Source organism: Talaromyces marneffei, chromosome 5, assembly GCF_009556855.1.
Source record: "Talaromyces marneffei chromosome 5, complete sequence".
In the NCBI taxonomy this organism is placed as follows: Eukaryota; Fungi; Ascomycota; class Eurotiomycetes; order Eurotiales; family Trichocomaceae; genus Talaromyces; species Talaromyces marneffei.
The window spans coordinates 1-23,843 of NC_072352.1; the positions used below are offsets into that span (position 1 = coordinate 1).

A 23,843-nucleotide genomic window follows, 5' to 3' on the forward strand; every position below is an offset into this window, starting at 1 on the left:
CCCTAACCCTAACCCTAACCCTAACCCTAACCCTAACCCTAACCCTAACCCTAACCCTAACCCAACCCTAATCCTAATCCTAATCCTAATCCTAATCCTAATCCTAATCCCAATCCTAATCCTAATCCCAATCCGATTTCTTTCCTTTTCGGTATGATATATCGACATAATCCTTCATATATATGATTCTTCCATACCGGACCTTCTCTTATCATTCGCTGGTTCGAAAAATGTGGACGGGATCCATGGAATATCCTTTTTCGGACCTCAATCGAAATCGGAATCTTTCTTTTTCTCCTCGAATAATCGTGAATAATTATCGTAATATCATCTTTCCTTTCGACTCCGAACGGTGCTATAAATTTATAATCCATATTGATGAACCATGATATTCTTGATCTGGATTATATATAAATACCTTCATGCAACCGTGATCAATCGAAATATATAATCATCTTCTACGTGATATATATGATGTTTTCGGACATATGATATTCGCAATGGTAATATAATGCGGATCGGATTATGGATATAACGGAAATCATCTGAAAAACGTTGATCGTTGCTCTGATGTCGGTCAACCTCGTGGGGCTGTAAATGCTGGTCTGTGGATCGGTGGGTTCGGGACATATCACCGTCTAAATCCGACTTTCCTCGGTAATCTCCAACAACTACGGTCCCGGTCGATATTGGGTGCATCGGTAATGGATATGCCATTTCTGCATCTGGTGTATAAAACTGTCTTTGAACGCGTGTCACTGCCATGAAATATATATTGTTGTAACGTGTAATCTTGTTGTAACGTGTAATCTTGTTGTAACGTGTAATATTGTTGTAACGTGTAATACGGTTATGGGGTTCCTATCTTGCCGGGAACGGCATCCACGAACGAATTATATATCTCGATGGTTGGATATGATGATGAACGGTTAATCAACTCCAATATCCTTTCAATGATGATGGATGGATACTCTGCGGTATGAATTATGACTTGCATTGGTATGATGTTGGATTACTGGAAATATATCATGTGTATCTCTCTCTGGTTGGCACTCTAATGTATGGATCCTTCTATCGGCCATTCTTTATCGATCAATGAACCCAAAATTCGGTCGGTGCACCGGAACCTTTGGATATATGCGATATATGGAATATGGGGGTGTGGGTTGCTCGCTCTGACTTCCATCTCTTTGGTTACTTCCACGATGTCGGTGATTTTTATGATTTGGATCACATGGACGATATGGATCCCTTCCATGGATTCTGTGGAATGGAAACACGGTATCTCTTGATTAAATAACAATATAATGCTTCTGCACCCGGGGTGTAAAACCGTCATGCTCGTGGGGACCGGGATGTGGGTGCAATCACAAACCGACTCAACCGATAAAACACCTCAATCAATCGGGTCCCTTCCATGCCACTCCATCGGATCTTCTGCCCAAACCATGCATATACGTGGTCGGCATCCTCCACATCCACCTGGTCGTCGCGCATCCATGCATATATCGTCTCCGCACATGCGCCGGGGTTCAAATGCATGATGCTGATCACCGTCGGGATCACCACGTCCGGAAACTGGCATTGTCGTTCGGGAATGACCCGCCATCCACCGTCGGGACGGGCCTCGTATCGCTGGCATATGGCCTGGGGCACCCCGCATGTGAAACAACACGAAAACCGCGCGTATTTGCGCCGCTCCCGCATCTGCCGCGTCATCTGCTCGATGTGACCCTGGACAATGCCCGCCGCGGGTTGGGAACATGCCGTGATGGGATGCATGGACATGGCCACATCCATCGTCTCCATATAACACACCGCACATCGGTGTTGCCACTGCAATAATGTGCTCTCTAATTGATCCACCGCCATGGCCGCCTCCCCACGGATCCGTTGCACCTGCTGGGCCATCGTCTGCTTCTGCTGCTCCTGCGCCATCCATGTGGCCGTCACGTCGGCGGAATGCAATGGGGATGGATGCGAACGGACGCTGCATTGATCACATGGTGCCTCACCGTCCGTACAACCGTCGGGTCTCTCGTATGAATCCAAATACGCATCCAATACCGCCCGTCGACATCTGGTGCCGTGGAAATACTCCCGCATGGCCTGTTTCCCTTCTTCATATCCGGCCTCCCACTGCGACCATCCGCGGGCCTGGAATGGCGTGGGCGCGATGATGATGGCTTCACTGGCCTGCCCATCCCGTCCGGCCCGTCCGCTTTCCTGGCTGTACTCCCGCAACATGCTGGGCACCTCCACGTGGATGACACACCGCACGGTGCGAATATTGATGCCCATGCCCAATGCGTTCGTCGCCACAATCGTCATGCCACTGCGGATGGGGTCCGTCGTCCCCTCGGGATGCGGGGTGAATGCCTGTAATGCGTGCTCTTTCATGGCCACGGCCATCTTGCCGTGATATGCCAAACAACCCAATCGGGTGGCCAATGCGTCCACGTCGCCGGTCTCGCTCCGATATACGATGATCTGGCCGCCACGGGGATGCCAATGGGCCTCGCGCTGCCGGATGAATGCCACCACCTCGTCCTCATCCACGTCCACGCTCATCGACTCGACCCGATATGCGATGTTGACCCGCGTCGTGTGGGGACTGCGGAATCGTTGCACGACGGTGGGCGTCAACTGCAACCGCTGGAATAATCGAACCTCATCCACGGCCGGCAACGTGGCCGTCAACAACACCACGGGACTGCCGATGGTCATCAACACGTGTAATCCCGCCATCTTCGGTCGAAACTCCTCGCGGCTGTCCAATATCGTGTGGCATTCGTCGATGACGATCCGGTCCAATCGGTTCCGCTCCTGCAATCGACTGATGTACGATCGAAACCCCTTGCTGGTGGCCGATTCCGGCGTCACTAATACGATCCGCGCCGTCTCGGGCGGTCGATGGGAATTCCACGGCACGCATGATATGCCCGCCTGCGCACACTCCCGCTGCATATCCTGCCGTAACGATACCGTCGGCACCACCACGATGCTCGTCCCGGCACGCTCCCACGCCGCGGGGACCATGAATATCATGCTCTTCCCACCACCGGTGCCCATCACCCCCAATACCCACGGGGCACTGCCCATGACGGCGTCAATGGCCGCTTTCTGGATCCCCTGGAACTGGGCGCCGGGTCCGACAATCCCTTCCAACAACGGCTGAATGGGCGCCTGTCGCATGGCGTGCCAATGGGCCACGGCACGGGGATCCACCGTGGGAATCCCTCGTGTTCGTTTCATGCCGGCACGATGGACGGGGGGAAATCCCAAAACCGATGCCATCGCTCACTGGCCTGTCGAAACTGGGCCTTCATGGCCGCCATGGTCCCGGGGGCTTCCTCCACGCCGCGTGCGTATATCATCCCGGCCACGTGGCTTCCATGTCCGGCTTGGATATCAATCACCGCATCGTCGGCCGTCCACCAACACCCATCCTCGTCCTCATCCATCTCCTGTTCTTCCTCCATCGAATCGCTCTCAAACCCGGTCGTGGGACCCAAATATCGCCGGGCAATGGCGATCATGATCTGCCGGCATGCGCTGATGGTCAATGGGACCCCCATGCCAATCTCGGTTTCTCGTTGCATGGCCCGTTTCATCCGTTCGGACGTCCATGTGGTGCCATCCACCTCCTGGGGCGGCCATATAAACCCACTCCGTTCGGGTTGTCCGTACACCATGGTTTCGACGTGGCGTTGGAATGGCATGGCCAACCGTTGGAAATATATAAACAACTCGCCCACGGCCCGGGGCACGTATCGATGGATGATCTTGGGTCGACCCTGGATGTGGTATCCTTTGTGATACGTGGTCATGAATGACACCAACCCGTGCTCGATCAACTGGTTGCGTAATCCGCCAAACGGGGTGTTCTGGTACCGGATGGACATGGCTTCGGGCCCTCGTGCGGGGGCACCGCTGGTCAAATGCATCAACACCAATAAATACTCCTTCATCCGTCCCACGGCTCGCATCCACTGCTGCACTCGACGGGGCGCCATGCGTGGGTGGCGGATGTGCCGGATGGACGCTCGGCGTGGATGAATGCGCGTCGGAATCCGGGTTCCTGCCATATGCGGTCGTGTAACCACCATGTGTCATCCACGTCCCATGCATTGCGGGGATCCTGGGCAAAATACCACCCGGGTTGATCCTCGACGGCATGGTCCTCCATGGTCTCCCATGCGATGGTTGGCAATCGATGGTCGGTGGGAAACAACAATACGTCCTGCGTCAAATGGTCCCATGCCCGGTTGATAATGCCATGCACCGTCTCCCGCAATTGATCCATGGTAAACCGATGATGCTGGTATGTGATGCGGTCTCCGTGCCATTCAATCAACCCATCCGCCGTGGTGCCGTACCGGATTTTCATGCCGTATGTGCGGGAATCCAACATCCACTTCATCGGGGTGGGTTCCATGGTGGTCATAAATCGCAACATCATCCCGCGTAATGCCACGAAACAATCGGACAATCCGGCATGGGCCTCGCTTTCCTCCCATGCCTGTTGCGCGACTAACATGCGGGCAATCTTGATCATGGCGGACAACTTGGGGGTAAATGCCAACGCCGTCTCCCATCCACCCGACTCCCGGATCCCCATGGCGGCCAACCCGCTGATGATGCCGTTCACGAACTCCTGCCCGTGCTGACCCTGTAATCGATGGTCCAACATGGCGATGCACCATGTCAATATGGCACGATCGACGGCATCCAATGGCTGGTCGGTGGGATCCATCTCCTCGGTGGCATGGACGGGGGAATGGGTGCTCTCGTCCTCGGACATGGCCTGCCGGATCTGGTGGATGGTCTCGCATTGGGTGGCATGGAACTGAAATCGGACGTCGCCGGTACTCACACTGCGCATGATATACCGGATGATCCGTTGCCACACCTCGATGTACTGTTCAATGGTGCCGGCCACCATCCGCGCTTGGAACGGGTGTTGGGGCATCTGATCCACCTGTTTCCGGTGCATCTCAAATCGACTGAATATGTTCAACCGCGTCAATGTGGTGCGCTGCGCGACCATGACGATCCGGTGAAATCGCTCGTCAATCTCGGCCAATATGGGCTCTTGTTCGGGATCGGGTCGTTGTAACAATGCCCGTAATGTGCCTCGATCCTCCTCTAACAAATGATCGGCCCATCCCATCCGTTCGACCCATGGGTTGACCTCGCGGGACTCGTGGGGACGGATCCGTTCTCGTTCCGCGGCGTCGATCTGCTGCTCTCGATGGATGATCTCCTGCTTCATCGCCTGCTGCGCCGCATCCCATGATGGGTTTTCTGGATCGGATATGGCGGTGGTGATGGTGGTATGGTCATGTTGGACGGCAAACCGTTGGGATCCACGTCCTTTGGGGATAAACCGTTGGCTGGCCACAATGTTCCATGGCATGTTGGGCTGGGGTTTGGACGGTGCCTTGGAACGGGGTCGTCCTCGGTTCTGGGGGTTTTTCCATCCATGTTCCTGGCGGCAATGGTCGTGGATCCGTCGAATGGTCTCTCCAATCCAATGGCAACCGGGATAACTACACTGATATGTGGGATCCCGCGGTGGGATCAATCCGGGAATGGGCGCAATGGGCTTATGGGGGATCACCAATTCACGGTGATGGCGGATCCGTTCGGGAAACTGCTGGTGATATTGCTGGAATAATATAATGTGCTGTGAATGCCGTTCTCGTATATGCCTCGTGTTCCGTAAATGGGATGGTAACTGACTATCAAATACAACATGCTGGCACAAACAACAAATTACAATCCGATGATGGGGGTCATACTGGAATATCTGGTCAACAATTGGGGGTGCCATGCTTGATTATGATTTACTCCTGGTGAATTGAATGAATATGAATGGCATGAATATGAATATACACGTGGAACGCGTGGGAATACGCGTCGTGGAAATGCTAATATGACCCCTTATGGTGTGGATGAATATCTATATTGGGTATAACGCTTCCGCAAACCACCAACATCAAAAATGAACCCTAATCATTTTCAATCATATACCACTGGTGAACGAATCGCTCAAATTGATTATACTTACATGGACAAGTTGCCCGAAGTCGACATTATATCTGGTCCAAATTTGAGCGGTAACCCTAGTGGTAAATATAGCTGGGGGATAACCGCCAATAAATAAATGGCGGTTATCCAGACTGCCTAGCACCACACTAGTGTTTGTTAGCAAAAATAAATGGCGGTTATATCACCGACATTTAAAATAAGTGTTAGTTGGGTTATCCTACTCTTTATGTGCAAGTTGGGTGACTCTACCCTGTATGTGAAACTTGCGTTATCCTACCCTTTTCTAACCCTTGCGTTACCCGGCCCTTTATGTGTAAGTTGGGTTATCCTACCCTTTATGTATAAGTTGGGTTACTCTACCCTTTACGTGCAAGTTGGGTTACTCTACCCTTTACGTGCAAATTGGGTTACTCTACCCTTTACGTGCAAGTTGGGTTATCCTACTCTCTTCTAACCCTTGGATTACCCAGCCCTTTACGTCCAAGTTGGCTTACCCTCCCCTTTATGTGCAACTTGCCTTACCCTGCCCTCTCCGAACAAGTTGGCTTACCCTCCCCTTTACGTCCAAGTTGGCTTACCCTCCCCTTTATGTGCAACTTGCCTTACCCTGCCCTCTCCGAACAAGTTCGCTTATCCTATCCTCTCCTAATAAGTTGGCTTACTGGGGCATCCGGGTGAAAGTTATGGCCCACTCGGGTTAAAGTCATAGCGCACCTATGTTAAACTTATGGGGCATTTGGGTTAAAGTTACTGCCCATGTGGGTTAAAGTTACTGCTCATTTGGCGTAAAGTTATGGCGCATCTGTGTTAAAGTGACCAGCCACTTGGCTTAACTATTTCCAAGCGAGTTGGGACTTGCACTACCGGGCCCTGGACGTATAAGTTGTATTACAGCCCCAATCGGGAATCTATAATGGGCGTGACCAATCTCTCTACTGGTAATGGGAGTGACGAAATCCTCCATGTGCAACGGGCCCGATGAAACCCTCAACCTCCAATGGGGCGGATTGAATCTGTTATGTATAACTTGCCGGACTCCGCCTATAATGTGCAACTTGTATTATCGAATCCTACATGTCCAAGTTATATTGCCTGTGGTGAACCTCTAAGTTGCCTTCCCTGATGTGTAAATCGATATATCTCGGTATATAATATGAACAAAGTTGGAATGGGAATATCTGCACTCTATGTGTTACTTGGCTTATTCAATCTTCAATATGTATGTTGGGTTATCCTACTCTTTATGTCTAAGTTGCGTTACCCTACTCTTTATGTCTAAGTTGCGTTACCCTACTCTTTACCTGTAAGTTGGGTTATTCTATCCTTTATATGCAAGTTGGGTTACTCTACCCTTGATGTCCAAGTTGGGTTACCCTATCCTTTACCTGTAAGTTGGGTTATCCTATCCTCTATACGCAAATTGGGTTACTCTACCCTTTATATATAACTTGGGTTACCCTACCCTTTACCTGCAAGTTGGGTTATTAAAATCCTTTATATACAAGTTGGATCATGTGTTATATTTTAATCTATTATCCGAATCCGATTCCGAACCATGATCGGAATCTGATCCCTAACCATGATCGGAATCCAATCCCTAACCACGATCTCAATCCAATCCCTAACCACGATTGGAATCCGATCCCTAACCATGATCTGAATCCGATCCCTAACCACAATCGGAATCCAATCCCTAACCATCATCTAAATCCGATCCCTAACCATGATATAATAATCTTTATCCTCCATATATTCCTCACTCTTGATCTCCAATATCAATTCTATAATGCCGCTCAGTTGCTGGTTGCCATTGCAACCGAAACCCACCACCCGGTATATATATTATGAATTCATCTTCATGATCACCACCGCAAGTTCTGGATATATAAATACTGATGCCTCTATATGCCGGATATCAATGTTCCTAATAATACATAATTGTATGGAGTATATCGCCGCTGCCGTGTATGGGATGAATGGAATATATAATAATGCCAGCTCTATCATACATATAACCTCACCCCAGGAATGGGAACTCGATAAATCTATACATCTAATTCATCTCCACGACTAACCCACTGCGCTTCTCACCGCGTCGTCTAAATCGCCATTGGAAATGCCGGATCAACTGCCGTGGGTCATTGATGTCGACCGTGGGGGACTGCCCCTGTATTCGCCGTTGCGATGCTATATGGATGGCATCCTGCTGCGGTCGATACAATAACTGCCTGATGAACCGAATCGCGATATGGGTTACAGTTATAGCCACTTGGTTATGGAGCCAATCCTAGATATGTAAATCGGGTTACCAATCTCTCTATCTATAAGTTGGGTTACTAATCTTTCTACCTGCAAGTTGGGTTACGAATCTTTCTACCTATAAGTTGGATTACCAATCCCTCTACCGGTAAGTTGTGTTATTGAATCCTTAATATACATGTTGGGTTATGGGGTCAATCCTTTATATGTAAGTTGGCTTTCTTGATATACAACTTGGGTAATGGCGCCAATGTATATCTCTATATATAATATAAATCCGATCTCTAACCATAATCGAAATTCAATCCCGAACCCTGATCCAAATCTGATCCTGAACCCTGATCTAAATCTAGTCCTGAATCTGGATATAACAGTTATAATCTTCGAATATATCTTGCTCATGATCAATAATCTGAATAATATCATCGTGATGCGTTGTGGATGGAGATGATCAATTTCCTCTATGAACGGTGATATATATATACAATTCTTAATCATTGTAATGGCCTCAACGTTGCTGGATATGATGATATATCATATATGTTGGGGGGTATTGATGGAATGGGGATATAAATATATATAACCTCACGCGGGGAATTCCCGCTCGATAAATTCACACATCCAATTCATCTCTACCACCAATCCGCTGCGCTCCTCACCACGTCGCCCAAATCGCCGTTGGAAATGTCCAATCAACCCTCGCTCATCGTCAATGTCCACCCCGGGGAACTGGGCCTGCATTCGCTGTTGCCATGCTACACGGATTGAATGCCGCTGCGGTCCATGCAATAACTGTCCCATGATCGGAATCGCCACATGGGGATATTGACACCGCTCGTGCGTCTTCTGGTAACCACCGTAGCCGTTGCTCTCCCACTGTTGGCAAATCCACTGCGGGGAATGGCATCCAAAACATGCCGCATATGCCTCATACCCTCGCCGTCCGGCCCCCCGTGGCTGGTGGACCACCTGTTCGATCACCTGGTCCATCCATGACTGCGCAATCTGTGCCTGTGGATGGGGACAATTGCCAATCCTATGGTGCGCTGGTTGCCCTGTCATCCCGCATAATCGACATTGCCCGGCCCACCGGTCAAACTGTTCCCGGATGGACTCGATTTCCTGTCCATCCGCCTCCGCGTGCTGCGTCTGTCGTTGCATGGGCCCCTGGTAATATGCCGTCGACGGGAATATGGGATGGGCCCGACGTTTGGCCATGGGGGGGATGGAATGGTGGGAAATGGCGCGTTTGCGTGGACCGGGTGATGGTGTGGGAATGGCGATATGGTGGCTGTTGGGACTGGTGAAATGGCTGGTCCTTGGGCGGTTATTTGGGCAGCCGTTTGGTCTGTCATGGATGGCTGAATGACTGGCTGAATGACTGGCCGAATCACTGGCCGAATCACTGGCTTCCTGTCTGTTATTCTGGCGGGCACTCAGCCAGCCATTGGGACTGGCATTCGGACTGGCGGGATTGGGATCTATACTACTCTGACACTGGTCACATATCGCCTCACCGTCCTCACACTGCTGCCGTGTATATCCATCCACCGTCCCGCCCAAATATATATCTAATGCCCGCCGTCGACAACCACCGCCAAGGTATTCCTGCACCCGCGAATCCACCGTGGGCGGATCCCCCCAACCCGCTCCGTGGCCATCGATTAACATGATCGCCTGGCTGGCAGCCCCATCGCGTCCGGCTCGTCCACTTTCCTGTCCATAATCCAACAAGGACCGCGTCCGGCCCACGTGGATCACCAGCCGGATATCGGGGATATCAATCCCCATTCCCAACGCACTCGTGGCCACGATCACCCCGGGATTCTGCTTCTGGAATGATGCTAACATCCCCTTTTTATCCACCGCCTGGCTGTAATAAGCGGGACATTGCAGTTGATGGGCAATCCGCTGGACGGTGGCAATCGTATTGGCATATATGACCACTTTCCCCTCGTGGAGCTGCTGAACGCGCTGCTGAATCCACGTAATCATCAGCTCGCTTATATCACAAGATGGCTCACCAGCGCCAATCTCGATCACTTGATATGCCACGTTGGTCCGGCTGGTCCGGCCGCGGAACCACTGGATCGTGGGGGAATCTAAATACATCCGCTGGCATAACAATGCTTCGCTTTCACGGGGCAAGGTGGCGGTTAATAACACGAGTTGGGTCTCCGCGCGGACCAATGCACCCAGCTGCGCCATCTGCTTCCGGAACTGGTATCCTTCCTGTAATATGATGTGGCATTCGTCGATCACAATGCGGTCCAGCTCCTTGGTCCACTGCTTCCGGTTAATAAAGGTCTGGAATGTCTCGCTCACCGCGGATTCCGGCGTCACCAATACAATCGATGCTCCATCGACGGGACGTCGCGAATCCCATTCCACACAGGAGATGCCTAAGGTCTGGCATCGTTGTTGGAGATCGGCACGTAATGCCACCAATGGAACAACCACAATGGTGGTGCCTCCACGGCTCATCCATGCGGGCAACATGAACAATAAACTCTTCCCCGCGCCCGTGGGCATGATGGCAACAATGGGACTCTGCCGCTGGACGATGGACTGAATCACAGCTTTCTGGGTCCCTCGAAACGTGGCGGACGGTCCCATCATCTGCTGTAATGACTCGTCGAGATCCATGGCTCGGGTATGGCTCCATCGCTCGATCTGACTAGCCTGGGCCGTGTCCTGGAATGGGGTGATCATGCGGGAACGCAGTGATTGGATGGCGGATGCAAATCCTAAAAACTGGTGCCATTCCTGGCTGCTTTGCCGGAATCGCTGGCGTCGATCGGCCACTTCGCCAGCTCGTTCGGTGGTTTCCCGCGCATATACAGCTCCCGCCACGTGGGGGCTGTGTCCAGCCTGCTCATCCATCATCCGGGCCATGATCTGGGCCTCATCCTCATGCAAATCATCCTCCGTGGTGGAATGGGGGTCACGGCGAACAAATGCCCGTTCTGCTCGCATATATCGGCGGCTGATTGCAATGGCAATCTCACGGTACGATGCAAGATTCAATGTCTGCCCGGACAATCCCACAGTGCTCTCCCGTTGTAATATCCGCCGCACCCGTTCCGAGGTCCATGTGGGTTCCCACGGCGCGGAGGCCCAGATATGGGGATTGATGTCCTCCCGCTGATGCATCCACGCGTCGATGCGCCGTTGAAATGGCAATACCAGCCATAAATACCATACCAGGAGCTCACCCACCTCTCGTGGTAAATATCGATGGATGATCCTGACGTCGCCACTCACCTGATATCCTTTATGATACCGCGCCACCAATACCACCATGCCGTCCTCAATGAACATGTTCCGGATCCCACCAACGTGGCTATTCTCATGTCGAATGCTCAACAACTCCGGGGCACGAGCGGGTTGGCCCCATGTGAATTGGACCGCCGCCAGCAGCTTCTCCAAAAACGTGCGGATCCGTCGGTGGAATGCCTGCCAGCGGATGGGCTGAATGCCGTGGCCGTCGGCCTGGATCAATCGACGGCATAATGGGGGATGATCCTGGATATGCTGCCATAGCCAGCCGGTGCCATCGACGGGCCATGGGGTCCGCGGATCCTGCACAAAACTCCATTGGGGGTCCTCATTGAACGGGTTATCATATAGCTGATCCCATGGAATCACGGGCACCTGATCGGGGGCGCATTGCAGCAAATCCTCCATCAAGATCCGCCGTGCATCCCGTACCGTGTGGTCGACCATGCCACGGAACTGCCGCATTGTAAATTTGACATCTTTATATAACAGCTCATCACTATTCTGCCACGTCACATGGCCCTCCGTGGTGGTGTTGTAATGGATCTTCAACCCGTAGGTCCGTAAATCCAACATCCACTGCATCGGGCTCTGGGATCCACGCACCATGAACTGGTCTATCATCTGCGTCACCCACTGTAAATACCCTTTCTTCGATGGGGTGGCACTGGGGGATGGGGATCCTCCGTACGCACTGTCCCAGTCGTTCTCCTGCATGGAACTGGCGGGTTCGGCGTCTTCCTCGGTCTCCGCCAGTTCTATAGCTTTCCGGACCACCAGGAACCGGGCCAGTTTGATCACTTTCGACAAAATGGGCGGGTAATCCTCCGGGGTCCGCCATCCACCTCGATCGCGAACGCCCAACACGGCCATGGCACACACCAATGCGCAGTCGTATTCCCGGTGTACCACACGCTGGTTCAACAGCTCGATGCAAAAGTCCAAACACGCCCGCTGGATGGGGGTCAACGGTGGGATGGAGCTCTCCGGGATGGAGCCCGCTGGAATGGAGCTCTCCAGCTCAGGGTCATGGTGGATCTCCTCGTCCATCTCATCGTCGTCGGTGAATGATTCGTCGTCGGAGCCGGACGACTCGCTGGATCCGGGGGATGGGCTGAGCTCCCATGGACGCCGCTGTCCAGGTTGCAAGACCATCGACCGTCCCGAACTCCGGGGTGGGATCCGGGGACGAGCAACCTGCACCAGTCGATTCCACGCGGCGTGTTGTCGTTGGGTGAATCGATATGGGGGATGTCTCTTGTCGGATGCACATTGCTGTGTCCGCCAAAAAAACATCAATATCTGCTGCCATGGACGAATGCGCTCTGGTATCGTCTCCAGATCCTGATATGCCTCCAGTGGCTGATACCGGGTTTGATGTTGTTCTGTCCGGATGGCTTCCATGCGCACAAACACGCCAGTGTGGATGACGGACTGCTGGCTGATCTGTCCCACCTGGCCCATGGCCGTCCATATGGCCTGGATGGCATGTTCGTCGAGATCGGCCACAGGGGAGTGGTTCACGGCGTCATCCATGGCGGGCATGTCGATATATTCCAACAACTGGGTGCTGGAAAATGAGTGCAAATACGGCACCCAGCCCGTCCGACGGAGCCATGGATTGGCCTCATCGATATGGCCTTGCTGGATCCGCTCCGCAGCTTGCTTCTCGTACTCGGCATACTGCCGGCTGGCTTGTTCCCAAATCGTGGATCTGGATGCGGTGGGAATGGGATGGGAGTCCTCTTTGTCATCAATAATAGCGAAATACTGGGACCCCATCTTCCGGGGGAAGATTCGCTGGCATCGAACCTGTCGACATGCCTGTTCCTGCCGTGCCAGGATGGTCTGCATGGTAGATTGGGTAGGTTGGCCTTGGTGGGCGGTCCGGCTCCAACCGTGCTGCTTGAGCCAATGTTGCCGCATGGTGTCTATACTTGGACACACATACCAACATGACTCGGGTGATAACTGGCACTGCCAGCCGTCTAATGGACCAACGAGCTGGGGAATGACGTGTGTCCGAGTGGGGGGAATCTCCAACTCGATGGGATCAATGGCGAGATCGGGCCAGCTACGAACCTCACCACCAAGCTGGATCCGCACGGCAGGTGATATATAACTATGGGCACGCTGCAAATGGCCTTCAATCTGACTTGGCCAGACACCATACTGGCATTCACGGCATACCACAACGGGGAAATCCACCAGTCGTGCAAAATATGTATTCTGGAATGGAATGGTGTTCATTATGCTATCGTTGATGGTGATATATAATACCTAAATTTGAACGATGGAGTCAAATGGTGGAAGTGAATGGAAATATATTGAATAATCTATGGAATGTATAACAAAATAAACACTGTCTCTATCTAGCTACGCACAGACCACATCTTATTTGAACAGCTAGTTAGCTTCCGATGCACCCCAACAAAACGATCTTACCGGTAAAACTCATTAACTTTGCTATACTTCTACAGGATATTAACATGGTCGATCATGGTGAAAACTTCAGCGTGTGGAGATAAATGGGTAAATAATAGTTGATGAAAGTTTCATGCGGATTGGTCGTAAAAAGTTGATTGTATCCTACGTTTTTCGGTGATTGTTGTTGGAAGCCTGCTAATATGACCGAGGCTAATCTCAAAACGGTCAGGACTTTCAGCCAATAAGAGGCTGTAAAATGTATATTAGCATCTTGGCAAATACCCACGATAAAGGGGAAAGAACGAGTAAAAAAAAGGGCGACGTGGGGGCCCAACATAGTCAACAACAAGGACACATCGACTCACATATCAATTTTGCATGGTAACCTATGTTACCCGTTTACTAGCATATACGTGGATTCCAACAATTAAGAGTCTGATACCTTTATCGAGAAAAATTGAGGTTATTGACACGGGATTCATTGAACGACATGTTATCCAAGCAGATCAGCAAACCTGCCACCGAGCAGACCCTCACCGGCCCTAACGACTGGGAAAGATGGGAAAAGATATTCCTTTCCAAGATAGAGCAGAAGGATCTTATGGGATATCTCACCGGAGAAAGGGAACTGCCTACGAGGCCCGAGATGACGGTGATACCACCAACTCCCCCGTCAATCGAAGCATTGCGAGAAAGGAATCGTACCACAAATCGAGACCGAGAACGAAGCACACAGACCGAAGGAGACCAGGCTTCACAGGATGAAGCTATTTCCACCGGTCCAGCAACCTCAGCGGAGAAAGCAGCTCTCAAGCTATGGAAGGATGAATATTCGCTAGAGCTATCTCACTTCAACACGCTGATGACGTATTACCGAACGCAAGAGAGCCGATATGAAGCCGAACGGAAGAAAATTGACGACATTATACAATGGATGCAGACGTCGGTTAGTAACGATATCAAGGATGCGTGCTTCGGGGTAGGGATAGACGTACGAACCGGATATCAAAACTTGAAGCAATTCTTTGGACGTACGGCCATGACGATTGCTCATCAAATAGGACAAGAATATAGAATGCATATGAAGGAATTTCAAACCTGGCCAAAGGATATCAATTCTTGGGTAACCCAGTGGATGTCTATCATGCAACGTGGAAAGCAATATAACCTCACATTTGCGAAGGATGTAGTCAATTGGACTAAGGATTTCTTTGACGCCTTTTATAAAGCTGATCCGGCGTGGGTAACCGTGCTACGAACAACGTATAGCGACCGGATTGAAGCCGGGAATATCACATATAACGACTTCGCTAAGCAGGTGCAAGAGCAAGATCGCACCAGGCCCAAAGTGACAGCGAAGAGAGGCTTCCAACGAGGAGCCTTTAACGCAAATCAACAACAAGACGGCGCCTCGGACGAAGATAATAACAACGAGAACGAGAATAACACCCGCAGCGAGAGCTACAGAGGAAAAAGGCCACCGAGGTGGTAATCGAGGAGGAAAACGAGGCAACAAGAACTATCAACCAGCTCGCGCAAGCAGCGGTCCTGCTTGTATCGGATGCGGTATGACGCATCCTGTTGTTCACTGCTTCTATCTCTTTCCTTTCCTCGCTCCAAAAGGGTGGATACCGAACGAGACGAGGGCAGCCATTGTCGAAAGGAATATGCGAGATAAAAGGATTTGTGAAGAAGTTGAAGATTTACGGAAGAAATTCGCGTCAACTCAATTCCAGATCGTTGAGCGAAGAAGCAAGGAAAGCAAGGAAGAAGAATCGCTTATATGACTCGATCGAGAAGTCGGGCATCTTGACGAAGATAAAGCTAGCTTTTATATATCAACAACGGCCTCATTTACTGCTACAAGCTACGTTTTACACTGGTCAACTATCCTCGACTCCGGTTCTACAATTCACGTTTTCCACGATATCAACCGCTTCGAGAAATATCGAAAAGCGAGACCCGGCGACTATCTCTTAGCCGGTAATTCGAAGGTAAGAATTGAAGGCTACGGTGAGGTGGTTATACACCTAAAAGGCCCAAATGAGAAGAGCAGTCCGATACGGTTATATAACGTTGCTTATTGCAAAGATTTTGCAACCAACCTGGTGTCCATGCAGTCGCTTTGGAAGATGGGATATTATTGGGATCAACGCCCAACACACAACTGCATACGCAGAAACGACGGCCGATTCGTGGGCTCAATTCAGCCCCGGTATGGCCAATTCGTACTTGAATATAGGAAAGAAAGGGCGCGTGGTACAGTGTTGAGCGCACACAAAGAATCAAACTCTTGGACCCCGAGGCCTCCACGTAAAGCAGATATCCAACGCTGGCACCTACGGCTCGGTCACCCAGGACCTCAGGCCCTTGAGCACCTCTCCAGCGCATCTCGAGGAGTGCGAGTAACGGGCATATCACCGAAGTCAAATCTTACAAAAGGAGAAGGTATAAAAACGGTCGAATGCGATGCCTGCGCTACCGCCAAGATGAAGCGTCAAATCAGACGAGAGCCCCGAGAAAAGCCTAGTAAACCCGGTGAACGTTTAGCAATCGATTTCCACGATTTTGAAAGCAGCACCTCTGGATATAGCTCTACAATGCTCGTTACGGATCGTTACTCGGGATACATTTGGGATTATAACCTCACGGACCGCACCGGCGAGACAATCAGGGCAGCTCTTGCAGATTTGTTGCCAAAACTAGACGCCCAATATGGGTTAGTCCCATGGGTTATTGAGTGCGATAATGAGATATATATGAACCGACCGCTAGTGAAGGAATATCTCGAAAGCTTCTTTATACGACTTGAGCCTTCACCTCCGTATACACAAGCATTAAACGGCGCAGCTGAACGCTCAGGGGGTGTAATCAAGGATAAAGGAAGAAGCATGGCTGCAAGTGGAAAAATTCCTCACGATTTGTGGCCAGAAATCAATCGCGCTGCAGTCTATCTTTTCAATCGCACCCCAAGGTACGAATCGAACTGGAAAACGCCATACGAGGTTTTTCACACCTATCTTGCGCTTCAAAATGGCAAAGTTTTTGAAGATATGAAGCCAAATCAAGCACATCTGAGAGTCTACGGTTGCAAGGCCTATTCGCTTACAACAAAATATATGAAGAAAGAAAAGAGGCTTCAAAGATATCACCCCAAGGCCTGGATAGGCTATCTAGTTGGATATGACTCTACGAATATCTTCCGGATATGGAACCCGAAACTAGGAGTCGTCGTCAGTGCGCGTGACGTTATTTTCAACGAAGATGAAGTTTTTGATGGAAATTTGGATAAGCTTCGCAATGACCTTGCTACCACTACAATTGATGAGATTGCTGAATTACTTAATAGTGTCCATATTCAAAATGATAAGCTTCAAAGTGCTACGGTTGGAGGACCTTCCTGGACGCAGGAAGACGAGCCCAACTCGTATAACAATGAAGAGAGCCTCGAGCCCCGGTTAACCACTGGAGATGCCCAAAATGAGGATATCAACCTACGGGTTGAAGGAAGAGGACCACCCGGTGCGCCGTCTGCAGCGGATATCGACGCCGAAGTCCCCTTCCAAGATAGAGCTCCCGAATCAGGTCAGAGCCTATCTCATGCTCCCGCTACAGGTTTGAGCCAAAATGAAGCTCCCGCTACAGGTCAGAGCGTATATAGAGCTCCCGAATCAGGTCAGAGCCTATCTCCAGCTCCCGCTACAGGTCAGAGCACAAATCTCGCTCCCGAATCAGGTCAGAGCTTAGAGAAGGATATTATTTATCCAACACCACCGGACTCACCTCCGGCGGTGCTTATGAGCGCTACGATACAGAATCCGGTTAAAGATGAATTGAATAGAATCAATTATCTTGATTCGGGCTGTAGAGAAGCCGTTGCGTGGGAAGCAGCGTTTACCGCAGGCACCTCTCACAAGATATACGGATCACTTAATGGAAAGCCCTTCAACCGTTCATCCTTGAGACGTGCCTTACGCTCGACAACTGGCTTACAGTCTTTCTTTATGGGTAAGAGGCCTGCAGCTAGTGCGCGTATAAAGGACGTTCTGGAAAGCGGAAAGGAGCTCATTAATTTACACCGGAATATGTTACCCGCGCCTCCAAAGGGGCATGGAGAGTTAAAAACTCATGAACTTGGAGCACTATTCTCAGAGGCTGAGAAGGAACACTTACGCAGCCACCAACCCACCAAATCGTGGTCAAAGGTGCCATATTCTTATGCAAAAGGAAGGCAGGTGCTTGACTGCATGTGGGTTTACGTTTACAAATTTGACAAGCATGGGAGGCTCCTTAAGTGCAAGGCGCGCCTAGTCGTACGTGGGGATCAACAAGTTGGCCTCAACCAAGGTGATACGTACGCTGCAACGCTTGCTGCAAGGTCATTCCGCACCTTTATGGCTATCGCCGCTCGCTTCGATTTGGAAATGGCTCAATATGATGCCGTGAATGCCTTCGTTCATGCCCCGATTCAAGAAACGGTATTTATGAGGATACCTCCGGGATATCGGCATCTTTACCCAGGAACGATTTTGAAGCTAAATAAAGCGCTATACGGCCTACGGACGTCGCCCTTACAATGGCAGAGAACGTTGACTGAGTCGTTACAAAAACTAGGCTTCAAATCCGTGCCTCATGAGCCGTGCTGCATGATAAAGAGTGGGATATTGATTTTCTTTTACGTGGACGATATCGTCCTCGCTTATAAGAAGGATAAAGAGAAAGAAGCGAGAAGCCTTATGAATAATTTGAAAAAGGAATACACCATTACTGGAGGAGAAGAGCTCCAATGGTTTTTAGGAATCCGCGTTATAAGAGACCGCGAGAAGAAGCTCATATGGCTAAGTCAAGCTTCATATATTGATAAGATTGCAAAGCTTGCTGACACGTTCCCAATTCATGATACACCAATGGCAAAAGATGAGCTTCTTCCCTATACAGGACGAGCAAGTCATGCTACTATTCACAGTTATCAACGCAAAGTCGGATCTCTAATGTACGCCGCCGTCAGTACGCGCCTCGATATTGCCTTCGCCGTATCCCGGTTATCTCGTTTCCTCACAAACCCGTCACCTACACACCACCGAGCCGCAGACCGAGTATTGTTATATCTCCAAAGCTACCGGCACCTTGCTCTTCAACTCGGGGGTGGGGATGGATTCGTGGTTGCTAGTGACGCCTCATTCGCCGATAATACCCTCGATCGCAAGAGCTCTCAGGCGTACGTGATGACGCTGTATGGAGGAATAACAGGGTGGCAAGCGAATAAACAAAATACGGTTACAACATCAACTACAGAGGCAGAATTGTTAGCGCTATCTCAGGCAGCAAAAGAAGGCATGTACGTTATGCACCTACTGAAGGAATTGGACGTCAAATTGGAGACCCCCCGACTGCATCTCGAATGCGATAATAAGCAGACAATAAGCCTCATTGAGAAGGATATCGTCACCCTGAAAACGAAGCTTCGCCACGTGGATATTCACCACCACTGGCTACGGGAACAATTCCAGGAAGGACGCGTAGAGCTCACCTACGTGCCTACAAAGAAGATGATTGCAAATGGCCTCACAAAGGCGCTACCGAAAGGAGAATTTGACGCGTTTTTGGAGCAGATAAAGATGACTGATATATCAAGATATCTCCACGAGCAAAAGGAGGATACGCAGGAAGTTGATATGGGCACCGTGCTCAATTGCTTGCAGATATGAGGCCTTTTCCAACACCGAAGCACTCTTTCCTTTATACGGTTTATCCCACTGGGTTTACATATCAAGGTTTTAACGAGGCTTCCAGGCACGTATTAGGCTTCACCAAAAAGATATCAATATCCACAAAAAAAGGATGCCCGTACGGAATATCAACTATATTTGAGGTATATGAGGCTATTCGCAGATATCTGGTCAGCCTGCCTGCGGTGCGGCTGAGGGGGTGTGTTGGAAGCCTGCTAATATGACCGAGGCTAATCTCAAAACGGTCAGGACTTTCAGCCAATAAGAGGCTGTAAAATGTATATTAGCATCTTGGCAAATACCCACGATAAAGGGGAAAGAACGAGTAAAAAAAGGGCGACGAGGGGGCCCAACATAGTCAACAACAAGGACACATCGACTCACATATCAATTTTGTATGGTAACCTATGTTACCCGTTTACTAGCATATACGTGGATTCCAACAGGAGTGGCTTCCGATATACCCCAACAAAAGTATTAAACGGTGAAACTCACCAACTTTACAATACTTTTATAGCTTATCTGCTGGGTGAATCATAATAAAAAATACAGGGATTTATAAATAAATGATCAAATAATGTATGGTCCAAGTTTCATAGGAAACGCCTGGAAAAAGCTAATTGTCAGCTACCTTTTACGCTAATTGTTAGCTACCTCAGAACCCTAGATTTTTGTTAGTAAAAAAATAACCCTAACCCGAACCCTAATTGTCATCAACTTGCCGACAATTACATATCTTGGATAGAATCTGTTGACAGGGCCACTGTTAATAGCTAAAGAGAATAGGGCATTTATCGGTAGAAATGTGTGGACAGAAGATCCCGCGGGTCATGGAATCACGTGACTCTCTGGCCCTAGGAAGGGATAGTTAATGGAGGAACTAGGGATATTGTCAGATAATCCGGATATCCAGAGGCAGTCAAATGAGGCAGTCAATCAGAAGCTCTACTTTATAGCCCCCAATTTTACCCCTCATGATAGGTCACAAATGATGTCAACCCTACATGCCGGATTCGATAAAACCAGCTCACCAGATGTCTATAAAAACCCGGCTTTGGAACCTCATGTATTCAGACAGACAGAGAGAACTCAATACAGACAATCTTGCTAGTCAATTCTTCTTTTCATCTTTGTAAGCTACTATTCAGGATTGGCCTGGAGTAAACCCATCAATCCGACACTTACACCCAATAACGGCAGCCCACTCCGCTAGGAGCGAGCATGTATTTATCACGACCATTTCGAGTAATTAGATGTGTGATGTGACGGACTGTCAGGCCTTGGACCGGCGTGATATCAATGTCCCGGACAGAACTGTTGGATACATCGTAATCGCACCATGTCACTGTATAGGTTCCCATTGTATCGGTTGGGCCAGCCTTCGTCATGTTGATACGCACGGACCTATTAACGCCGATGACTAGAAAGATGCTCGCGTGGTTTCCACTTCGAGTATCGGACTCGAAAAATTTGCCAGTGGTGTGTATGGTAATCCGTATGAGTCTAACAGGAAGATCATATTCAGCAGGAGTAAGAGGCCGAGTCGCCATTTGCCAGCCGTAAAGTATGAGATATGATGGGAGAGTTGAGAAATAGAGCAAGAAACTGTTGTTACTGTAACGATTGAATCTGAAGACTTGGTGGAGGTTTAATGCGAGAAGTCTGGATTAGAATAATAGGAGTCACTTTAATACAAACGAGATTTCATGATGGTTTATAAATTTATACATTATTAGCGCGTACAAGGACCATTGGCGCCTAGGAAAATAAAGAACAGCCAATACCTCGTCAATATGGGGCCCAACCTGATGGACCTAAAATTGACTCGCCCTCTAAATATAGCAGGGCAAAGGAAGGTGCGCGGCTACTCTGCACATTAAAGAATCGCCTTGTTGCCAACAAAGTCACCCATATGTCGAAATATACGTAGTGATATTTATAGGTATTTCTCAACATATCAAATCAAGATGGTTAGCATAATCAGCTATATAATAATTGATGATATAGATAGATACGGAGACATGTGGATCTCCAGCCTCACTACATTACGTGTTCTGATTGGCTGAGATTTATGTTTGATTGGTTGGAGAAACCCAACCACATTTCGAGACGACGAATCTGAACTTTCTTCTTACACCTCTCTCGATTTCATTCTCAAAGCTTCCCTTCTTGTTTGAGTCGGTATATAAACGATGGATTTGAATGTTACAACGGCCACTGAAGACACGCTTATTGATTTTTGCATCCAGAGAGGAGAGCAAAATGCAATAGTTGCCGGCATCCATGGGGCAATAGTCGTCAAAGTCACTGACAACATTGTCGCCAAATGGGGATGGACCGTGACTGCAGCTGAAGCAGCCATGCACGAAATTGCGTACAAGGGTTTAGACCATGATATCGTTCGTGTACCTCAAGTCTATCGTTTCATCCAAGACGACTCAGGAAGAGGTTACCTGTTCATGGAATATATCCCTGGACAGAATTTAGCTGACCTAGATATCACTGATCACGAAGATATCATATTCCGCGTTGCAAAAGTTATCGAGCATCTGGGTCAAATACAAGCACCAGAACGGAAACCAGGTCCGATCGGTGACCGTGGCCCTCGGGGATACTTGTGGGGCGACGATGGCGTGAGGAAAGCCTTCAAATCGGTTACAGATCTGAACAACTGGCTGAACAGGCGCCTGACTCTGAGAAACGACTCTATTGATCTAAGTCCATACCCGCTTGTTCTATGTCATATGGACCTATGTCGCCGGAATATGGTACTTGGAGAAGATGGCGAATCGATATATTTGCTTGACTGGGGCCACGCTGGATTTTTTCCGCGCTTCTATGAAGTAGCAACGCTGTCATGCCTCAACCCTTACGATGGAGATTACGAGAAACCTCTTATAAGAATTGTCGAATCATTGCTGCAGCTTACAGATGACGAAAAACGTGACATGAAAATGATTCATTATGCACGTGCGGCGAGCCTGAGATGGACATTGTAGGTGAAGCCATCTTAAAGAGCTATGTTTTTGTATTAAAGCTAATTTTTATCTTCCTTGCCCTTAATAAGCCCTGATGAGAACGACAACAATGAGCCAGTCTTTGACCCTGCCACACTAGGGACTCCACCACCCCTGCCAATTCAAGAATTCTGAAGTTGTCACGGATCCAACTCCGTTCCAGGCTAATACCCCAAAGAAGGCGAAAGCGGTGAGGTTTCAAGACACCAATGAATCCCCGGAGGATCTTTGTTCTATGAGTTTCACGTCCTGGGAATAGCTTCACGGAGAGCTTTGTTTATTGCTTTATTGTATGCTTTCGTTGTTAGATCTTTGTACGGATTTGCAGGCTTGCTCCGTCAGGAATCATGCCCTGGAGCAAGCCTGCGCAGGCATAAATAGAGGCCTGATCCCCATGTTAGATAGTTCTTTTCTCCAGCTCACGTCTTGTTAGTTTTCTATGCCATACGTTTTACATTGATATCCTCGCTCCGTTACAGGTGTGCCCACCCTCATAAATATTTTGCTTGAACGGTAACTATACGTAGTCCATCGTTTTGATAACTGTATGGAAAATTACGTGCGAAATATCAGAGTCGTTTGTCCCACTGATTATTGCAATCGGGGTAGATTGTCTACTGCCTTCCCAGATCCAGATCCACCACTCTTTCACCACCACCTAATTCAATTCAATTCAGCTATCGGCAATTTTCATCATTTTGTGCACCTGCTATCTGGCCCCTATGAATATTCTGACGTCGTGTGCTCCGGCGTGTTGAAATGTGCATTCATCAACGTGCCCTGGGTGGTGTAGATCAGTGGTGACCTTTTTAATCCATCGATATGTTCAACATGTGGATCAATCTTAAATCGACCTGTTTTGATGTCGTAGGCTGGCGCGCGAGAAATTACTCTTCATTTCCACGAATTCATGGCTAATTCCTACAACTCGATCATTCCTAAAATTTAGCACGTCATACTCAAGAATTCTCAGCTCTATCTTACGCATACAGTCTCTATTCTCAAGAATTTTGTTTGACTTCTTAATACGTATTTGAACACAAGATGAGAAGCAGTCTCCTATATAATTAAGTGTAAA

At 49.3% G+C, this 23,843-nt stretch overlaps 7 protein-coding genes across 7 annotated transcripts; 3 read left to right on the plus strand and 4 right to left on the minus strand.

The window, feature by feature from the left end:
* Positions 1-1,335: 1,335 nt before the first annotated feature.
* Positions 1,336-3,195, minus strand: EYB26_006332 (uncharacterized protein; the record flags this gene model as incomplete). Its single annotated transcript, XM_054265608.1, has 1 exon — positions 1,336-3,195. One exon carries the CDS (start codon positions 3,193-3,195, stop codon positions 1,336-1,338), a length of 1,860 nt encoding a protein of 619 aa, XP_054121583.1.
* A 56-nt stretch (positions 3,196-3,251) lies between these two features.
* Positions 3,252-3,905, minus strand: EYB26_006333 (uncharacterized protein; the record flags this gene model as incomplete). Its single annotated transcript, XM_054265609.1, has 1 exon — positions 3,252-3,905. The coding sequence occupies one exon, from the start codon at positions 3,903-3,905 to the stop codon at positions 3,252-3,254; it is 654 nt and encodes a 217-aa protein (XP_054121584.1).
* Positions 3,906-3,967: 62 nt separating this feature from the next.
* On the minus strand, positions 3,968-5,836 carry EYB26_006334 (uncharacterized protein; the record flags this gene model as incomplete). Its single annotated transcript, XM_054265610.1, has 2 exons — positions 3,968-5,744; positions 5,805-5,836. The coding sequence occupies 2 exons, from the start codon at positions 5,834-5,836 to the stop codon at positions 3,968-3,970; spliced, it is 1,809 nt and encodes a 602-aa protein (XP_054121585.1).
* Positions 5,837-8,898: 3,062 nt separating this feature from the next.
* On the minus strand, positions 8,899-13,842 carry EYB26_006335 (uncharacterized protein; the record flags this gene model as incomplete). The annotated part of the gene is made up of 1 exon (XM_054265611.1): positions 8,899-13,842. The coding sequence occupies one exon, from the start codon at positions 13,840-13,842 to the stop codon at positions 8,899-8,901; it is 4,944 nt and encodes a 1,647-aa protein (XP_054121586.1).
* A 667-nt stretch (positions 13,843-14,509) lies between these two features.
* Positions 14,510-15,511, plus strand: EYB26_006336 (uncharacterized protein; the record flags this gene model as incomplete). The annotated part of the gene is made up of 1 exon (XM_054265612.1): positions 14,510-15,511. One exon carries the CDS (start codon positions 14,510-14,512, stop codon positions 15,509-15,511), a length of 1,002 nt encoding a protein of 333 aa, XP_054121587.1.
* A 997-nt stretch (positions 15,512-16,508) lies between these two features.
* Positions 16,509-19,727, plus strand: EYB26_006337 (uncharacterized protein; the record flags this gene model as incomplete). Its single annotated transcript, XM_054265613.1, has 1 exon — positions 16,509-19,727. One exon carries the CDS (start codon positions 16,509-16,511, stop codon positions 19,725-19,727), a length of 3,219 nt encoding a protein of 1,072 aa, XP_054121588.1.
* Positions 19,728-21,940: 2,213 nt separating this feature from the next.
* On the plus strand, positions 21,941-22,747 carry EYB26_006338 (uncharacterized protein; the record flags this gene model as incomplete). Its single annotated transcript, XM_054265614.1, has 1 exon — positions 21,941-22,747. The coding sequence occupies one exon, from the start codon at positions 21,941-21,943 to the stop codon at positions 22,745-22,747; it is 807 nt and encodes a 268-aa protein (XP_054121589.1).
* Positions 22,748-23,843: the final 1,096 nt, after the last annotated feature.